This window comes from Arachis hypogaea, chromosome 6 (genome assembly GCF_003086295.3).
Source record: "Arachis hypogaea cultivar Tifrunner chromosome 6, arahy.Tifrunner.gnm2.J5K5, whole genome shotgun sequence".
NCBI classification, from domain to species: Eukaryota; Viridiplantae; Streptophyta; class Magnoliopsida; order Fabales; family Fabaceae; genus Arachis; species Arachis hypogaea.
The window spans coordinates 87,301,307-87,309,032 of NC_092041.1; the positions used below are offsets into that span (position 1 = coordinate 87,301,307).

The 7,726-nt window shown below is 31.4% G+C and overlaps 1 protein-coding gene across 1 annotated transcript; it reads right to left on the reverse strand.

The window, feature by feature from the left end:
* Positions 1–2,233: 2,233 nt before the first annotated feature.
* LOC112696843 (protein DETOXIFICATION 21) lies at positions 2,234–5,980 on the reverse strand. Its single transcript, XM_025749744.3, has 8 exons — positions 5,239–5,980; positions 3,974–4,512; positions 3,769–3,855; positions 3,604–3,660; positions 3,274–3,512; positions 2,803–2,921; positions 2,624–2,710; positions 2,234–2,529 (listed from the first exon to the last, which is right to left on the reverse strand). Exons 1-8 carry the CDS (start codon positions 5,503–5,505, stop codon positions 2,443–2,445), a joined length of 1,482 nt encoding a protein of 493 aa, XP_025605529.1. The 5' UTR covers positions 5,506–5,980; the 3' UTR covers positions 2,234–2,442.
* Between the last annotated feature and the right edge of the window lie 1,746 nt (positions 5,981–7,726).

The window sequence follows — 7,726 nt, forward strand, 5'->3', positions numbered from 1 at the left end:
GAATTTAATTCTAAATTCTCAAAAACATAAAAATTAAAAAAATAATTTCAAAATAAAAAAGTTGACTAATATTTATCAATTAAAAATTAATTTCATATACTTATTTTATGATGATGATACACATATAAGTTTTTTTTTTAACCAAATTCAATTAAGTTAACACAAGTCCGAAAACAAAAAAAAAACCACAAGCGCATGCAACACAGCTTTAGCTTCTCTGAGCTTTTTCAGCACATAATTTTTTGTTAGAGAGTACAAAATTTATTGACATAGAACCTAAATTTTTTATACATGGCATATAATTAAATTTTTTTTATAACAAAATTTTATCAATATAACATAGAAATTTTTACACATAATACAAAAAATTTTATTTATAGCACAAAATTTGCGCATAGCACATAAAAGTTTGCTACAAATATATTTTTAGTTGAGTGAGTTAATTATAGTCCTTTCAAAATTTTCGTAATGTGCATCAAAAGTTTTTGTGCTATACATTAAAAATTTTTGTGTTGTGTACTAAAATTTTTATGCTGTGTGTATTTTATTAGTTAGATGTTAATAGTTTGTATATGTAGTCCTTTAAAAAATTGTGTTGTGCACCGAATTTTCTATGCTATGTATCAAATTTTCTGTGGTGTGTATCGAATTTCTATGGTGTGCGTATTTTATTGGTTAGCTATCAATGTTCTAGGCATGTGCTCTTTTAAAAATTTGTGTTATAAACCAAAATTTTTGTGCTGTGTATCAAAAATTTTTGCGTTGTGGTTTGCTCTAATTTTCTGATCATATAAAAGAAGAATATGAAAAAGATATCGACAATGATAATAACGAAGAGAATGAGGATGAAAAAGAAGAGAAGAAATCAAATAAGAGAAGAGGAGAAAAAAAAGACAATGACAACATTGTTAAAAGGTGGATACTACTATGAAGATGGCAAAAATATTTTTTCATGAAGATGTTTTGGTTAAAAGTGTGGTTTATTTATTTAGCCACACTTTAAACAAAAATAACACTTTTATAAATATCAAAATCTAACCATACAATCCATCATCCAAAGGTCAAAAAGAAATATACTCATATGAAGACAATTATGCCATCTTCATTGTAGTATCCACTTTGTTAAAAAAGAAGCGTGCAGAATAAAAAGTTTGAAGACAAAGTTAAAGACGAAGAAATTGTCGACGAAAACAAAATCATGTTTAAAAGAAAAATACACATATCTGACTTTATTGAAATTTAGTCGATAAAATTGTTTGGCTGTATAGCTTTATTGCTTATTTTATATGTAATGAAATTATTGTCTAAACAAGAATTTAAAGTGTTTATGTACCCTCTTTTATGTTGTTTAGCTCATGCATGCATAGCTTTCTAGCTGCGGTTCAGGACAATTGACTGCATTGAGATGGACGGAATCAAATTCCACGGGTGCCACGAGGAGTTGGAATGTAATTACTATTTTTTAAAAAAAAACAGTATTACAAGTAAAATAAATGACAACACTTTATTCACAAAATTGAAATATTTAATGTTACATGTTGGAACAAAAACATTACCCTAAATCAAGGGAATGCCAAACCTACTTCTACAATGAATAGTACACAAACTCACTGTACCGCACACAAGAATTGACTCTCACCAACCACTTCCAAAAAAATTTTATTAGCTTTAGAATACAATTACAATCATCATGTTCCATGTCTGAAAATCTGGTCCCCCAACATAGGACGACGAAGCATACTGGATTTTCGCACATGATATATACGCTTTGAAACTTGCTTCCATTTGTTTATTCGTACCATACTTCGAAATTTTTAAATTTGTCATTCTATGAATTATTTTATAGTTTCTAGACAGTGTATATCTAATATCCTTATATCCAAGCAACTTCAGTTGACAAAGCAAAGTTCTCTCTACCCTGATTTGAATAATTGGACGAAAATAGCCATTTAAAATCACGCCATAATTGGATCAAAGTTACTCTGTTTTGGTTCTAGAAAAGACTAGTCTTTTGAGATATTCGTATTTGAATATAAACCAAACTTAATTTAGTGATTAAAAAAAGTTATGAATATTAAAAACTAAACGGAGAAGCACGCTACTAAACCTAAAATAAAAGACAGTTTGCAATGTTTTATCTAAATAAATAAACAATTAAGTGGATATCATTGTACCCCTAATAATTTAAACCAAAAAAGGGGCAGATAGCGAAACACTGCATAGGAGTTCAGAGTGGAGCTCAAAATTCTCTTGATACTTTATTTCTTGTCCCTTTGTTCATACCAAAAGATAAAACATTATATAATAGAGGGACGAAATTAAAGAACATAAGTCCATTAATTTTCAATGCAAAACTTGCAATTAATAAAATTAATAAATAACAATACACATTCTACAATATTAATCCTTAGCTGCATTTGACTGAAATGTTAGGCAACAAAATTAACTTTCTGATGAATCCGGTTTTGATTCATGATCGAGGCCATCCATTTTAGCCCACTTGCTAATTCTTGAACGAGCTATGACCACCTGCACAAAACCATAATCAATTAATTATTTCATAATGATCATTAGTTCATAATTATAATCATAGCAGAGTTAGAATATTGAGGTCAATTTGAACCTGCTCATCCCAGTTAGTTTTGTAGGTGATTATAACAAGCACTACGGTTTGAATAAAAGTTCCAAACAACATTCCAACCCAAATTCCCTGCACAAGTGGAAAGAGATGTAGAATTTGATTATGCAGCAGAAATTTGAAGTGCAATTTGGAAAAACAAGAGTTTCAGGTTAAAATCCTACCTCGACTTGCAAATCAAGAACATGACCAAGCACAATACCGACAGGAATTCCAATGAGGTAATAGCAACCTATGTTAACATAAGCAACAATGCTTTGCCAACCGGCTCCAATCGCAACACCTATAGAAACCATATGAACGATTAAATGACTTCCCATTTACCTTTTTGTCTGTCACTGTTACTTTCTGAATAAGCTTCTCTAAAGTGAGAGAGTAAAGTGATAAAATGAGTAGTTAATCCCTCTTAAATTAAGATAATGGGATCCATATATGATGAAAATTACAAGTTCAATGGTGATTTACCCTTTACTTTATCACTTTACCAATATCATCACTTTAGAGGATCTAAATTCTACCTTCTAGTATATCTTTGGATTATTGTATCTCGACACAATCCCATAGTAACAAAACTGGCAAAGTAATTTGCTTTTCTAATGTAAGATTGTAAGAACAATGAAGCTTGTGAAGAATACCTGAGAGTACGGGCTGAACGCTGTTTAGTAATATAGAGACTGATAACAATGGTGACAAATTACCGACTGCCCGGGCAACATTCTCATCTGTGGTAAATATGTAAGCAAGTCGTTCCCTAAACAACAAGAAGAATACAAACAGAAAGAACCCAATGGCCAATGATGTTAGCACAGTCACTAGGATCGAGAACTTGGCAGCCTTGGCACTTCCTCTTCCAAGCTCATTCGCCACTCGTACGCTGCAAATTATGTAAGCTGGAGTTAATTTTCCATTCTAAACTTTACTAAACATGGGAAAATAAGATTGGTAGGTCAATATAACGTTAGTACCTAGCAGCAGCCATGAACCCAAGTGATATCATCATTTCCCATCCATTGATGTTAAGACTGTAAAGAAACAAGATTTGTCAAAAGTCCATTACAATTTACACACCAAATCAATACAGCTAACAACACAACATATGAATTCTAATGAATTAATGTTTAAGGAATTACCATATAGACAGAGCATCGATTTCCACCTCTGCATTTCTCAGGTTACCTGTCAAAAGAACCAATATTGTGTTGTACCATAGCTCAAGACTGTAAAATACATCCAATTTGATCGAGTTAGGAAGACATAAAAGAAATTAAGATACTCAAACTTCTATTGTCTACTCCATTCAAGGTGTCATTCACAAAGAATTGAAAGAAAGCTCACCACAACATGGCACCGGATGAAAGCGAAAGCTTAACAACAGGCCAAAGGTCTTTGAATGCCAAGAATGAGAACCCATGCCATGTTTGCTTGCACCAACCGAAAATGAATATCAGTTGACCAAAGTTGGGAATCCAATACGCCAAACTAGTGGAGGTCATTGCACCAGGAAGACCCAATTTGTACTTCATAGTGGTAAGCCAAGAAAGGAAGATGTGAAGGATTATCGAGAAAGCTGCCAAGAAGGCGATAATGACGTTCTTGCTTTGCGACTGCAGGAATGTCTGGGTAGTGAAGGATACGATAAAGGCAAACATGATAGGAATTGACCAAAGTGAAATGGTTCCTGACACTTGTGCTATTGTTTCGTCTTGGCCCAAGAGGCTTAAAATTGGGGTGGTGAAGATGAACACCGGAAGAAGAATCAGTGAAGTCAGGAACAAAACAATCCATGATCTTTGAAGGTAAACTCCCATCATGCCATATTCCTTTGCACCGTATGCTTGACCACACAGTGTTGACAAAGCACTCGCCATTCCTAACTGCAATCATTGTAATAAAATCGGAGGAAGAACTTGGTAGTGTTAATAGGGACCATATTATGATTGCAATTGTATTTGCAGTACAAACATGTCAAGACAATTCAACAAAATAAATTCATAGCATAGTTTAAATTGAAACACAAAATACAAACAAGAAAGCACGGACAAAACCCTTGAAGTCACACCATTTTGATTGTTCTGATACCAGAAGTTCAAAAGCTTGAAATCTTTTTTTTTTCCTTTTTTCATTTCAGAAAATAACAGGAATCACTATTGATTGATGGCAGAAGTTGAAGCACGCCCAAAAATATTACAGAATTAAAAAAAATTAAATTTTAATTGATGAAGCACAGGAGAATCCTCCAGATTCCTTTTAACACAAATATTGTTCCGTCCCCAAAATAAAAATTAAAGAAAAAAAAGAGAGAAGAAGCTCTTTTTGTCAAATTTATTTAATTAAAAATAAAGAAAATTTTAGCAAGCCAGAAAATTTGACAGAATATTATGTAGAAAAAAAAAAACACAAAATTAACCTCTCCTGTCTTTTTTTAATTCTCCCCGAAAATTTTTACAGCCTGGAGCTCAGAATCCATCACATGGTTCGGCAATAATTTTTGCCCAACCAGAATACTCCGATTTCCGAGTATAAACCATCACGGAAAAAAAATTTAAAAAACTAACTGCAAAAGGTAAATTAGGTGAAAACTGAAAAAGATGAGAACATACCAGAATCCCGTTAGCGAACCTGATAAGAACGGTGTAAACAAGAGCGAAAGCAGCGAGTTCCTTAGAACCAAGATGTCCAACAAACGCTTGGCTTATAACTTGGATTCCAAACGTGGAAGCTCTTGTGAATATGGCTGGCGCCGCCACTATCCACATCTTCTTGCTCTCTTCCCACACCCTCCTAACCAGTGACAAGCCCTCTTCCTCTTCTACTCCTCCTGAAGAAGGCAGCAGCAGCTTCTGCTTCAGATCACCCTCCATTTTCATCTTCAGACTCTACTACTACTATGATGCTGCTTGGAGTGGCCAATGGATGGACATGCAGAAAACAAGAGTAGAGGCGTTGGTCCACGATACAAGAAGGTGAAGCGTTTCTATTGTTTTGTTTCTAGAAGGATTTCTTTTCCCTGTAGCTGCGAGCGAGGAAGGAAGCGAGTTCGGGTTTGGCAACAAAGGAGAAAGGAATCAGGAGATGGCAGAGAGCAGTGTAGTTGCAGGACTCTCTCTCTCTCTCTGATGGGAAATGAAATTTTAATTCGTTACTTATATTGAATTAATAAAACGTGTTGGAGTAGTAGCTGGATGGAATGGCTTCTTTGCCCCCTTACGTGGATCTCCCAACTACCTCTTCTTCTTTATTTCAATTTCTTTGTTTTATCGGTATCCATGAATGCATTGATACCAACTCTATGCTACACTTAGAGCATCCCCCATATTAATTCTAATTTTTTTTTAGCTCTCTTATAAAAATATTTATGGGATTCATAAATAATAATCTAAAATTAAAAATAAAATTTATTTTTTTAATATTTAATATTAGTTCAATTAAAATTTTATATTATTTTATTAATATAATTTTACGAATGATAAAATTTTATTAATTTTTTATTAAACTAATATTATATTTTTAAAGTAATATCAGTTTTATTTCATAAATCAATTCTAATATAAATTTTAATTATAATTCAATTCATTTCTTAAAAATATTAAAAGTGATATTATAAAAATATTTTATTAGAAATGTTCTTAGATGCTTAGAAAAAGGTATTTGAATTTTAATTTTGAAACTTTGAGTAAATTATTATTTTTGATGAACAATATTATCTACACACCAAAAATAATTAATAAATTAGTTATATATATGTATATTTGTATATAAATAAATATATTATTTAATTTATTTTTAATATATATTTAATATTTTAGTATGGCTGATTTAATTATAGAAAATTTTTTCATTTTATTGTTATAAATACAATGTGAAATTTAAAATTTTAATACGTATATAAACAAATAAGTGAACAACAATTAATGAATACTAAATAAGATAAGTTATGACTGTTTTTGGCTAATTTTTTTGTTACCAAATATTTTCGAATAAATTTGCTAGGATACTCAACTTTAATTAGAACATAACTAGTTCCACGAGTTAAAATTGCAATGACATTGCACGCAAATCATATTGGGCTAATATGTGTGTTTGTAAGTTTACCGAAAACTAGATGAAAGAGATTGGGACTCGTAACTCTAATATCGAACGATGAATAGAGAAAAGTGGAGGTGGTACTGCATTAATATTTTGACGTCTAAGTCAGAATATATTCAAAAGGGTGAAGATAATTAGAGTTATGTTTATATTTAATTTGGGAGAACCTTTGACTTTTTATTTATATATAATGATTTTAAGAATCTGTTAAGAATCTCTTAATGTGAGGGATTAGTGAGATTCACCTCGTCTCAATACTTAAGGAGTTGTTAATTATGAGATTAGGATGGATATCGATCCAAATCTTACCTTTTTCGAGCTTGGATGATCCTCTTTTAGTGGATCCTCCGTGATGGATTGAGTTAGTAGACCTTAAAAGGAAATCAGAATCTTAGTTTAGAATAGTGTGTTAAAAATGCACATAAATCATCATATTCTACGACGATTTATGTTTAAAACTTCAATCACATTTAAGTTGTGACGATTTATGAGTATACAATAAGAAATTATAGTATATAAATCATGGTAGGATCCTACTATTTACATATCAACATAAGTAACAATAGCCTAACACGATTAATAAAAAAAGAATCAACTCTTAATACCTAATAAAGATTTACGCTCGAAATAAATTTATAAATTTGAAATACAACACAAAGCAATCAATCTGCTTAAAACATTTAGCAAAAGAGAGAAAACATGTCTAAGAGTCTATATACATTAATCTATTACCATGAAAAAATTGATGAAGACACGAGTCAGAATGTTAATTTCTTTAGTAAGAAATAGATTGATGTGTTTATTAATTCGTCAATGAGTTTTGTGAATCTCTAAAATAGCATAGTACAAAAATTGAAAAAATATTGGGAAAAAGCATTCGAAACAAATACTATTTAGGATTACAATTTCACTTAGTAAGGGATGTATAAATTTTCGAAAATATAAAATCCAAAGCGATGATGACATGCGAGTTTTATTTCACCCTCAAACAAGATTCTTAGA

Bases quoted from the DNA above. Each gene is read 5' to 3' on its own strand.
- LOC112696843 (XM_025749744.3), bottom strand. From the start codon at position 5,505: ATGAAAATGGAGGGTGATCTGAAGCAGAAGCTGCTGCTGCCTTCTTCA. The intron at 4,513-5,238 runs GTATGTTCTCAT...CAATGATTGCAG, and splicing joins GGTTCGCTAACGGGATTCTG to TTAGGAATGGCGAGTGCTTT. The intron at 2,530-2,623 runs GTTCAAATTGAC...GGTTTTGTGCAG, and splicing joins AAACTAACTGGGATGAGCAG to GTGGTCATAGCTCGTTCAAG.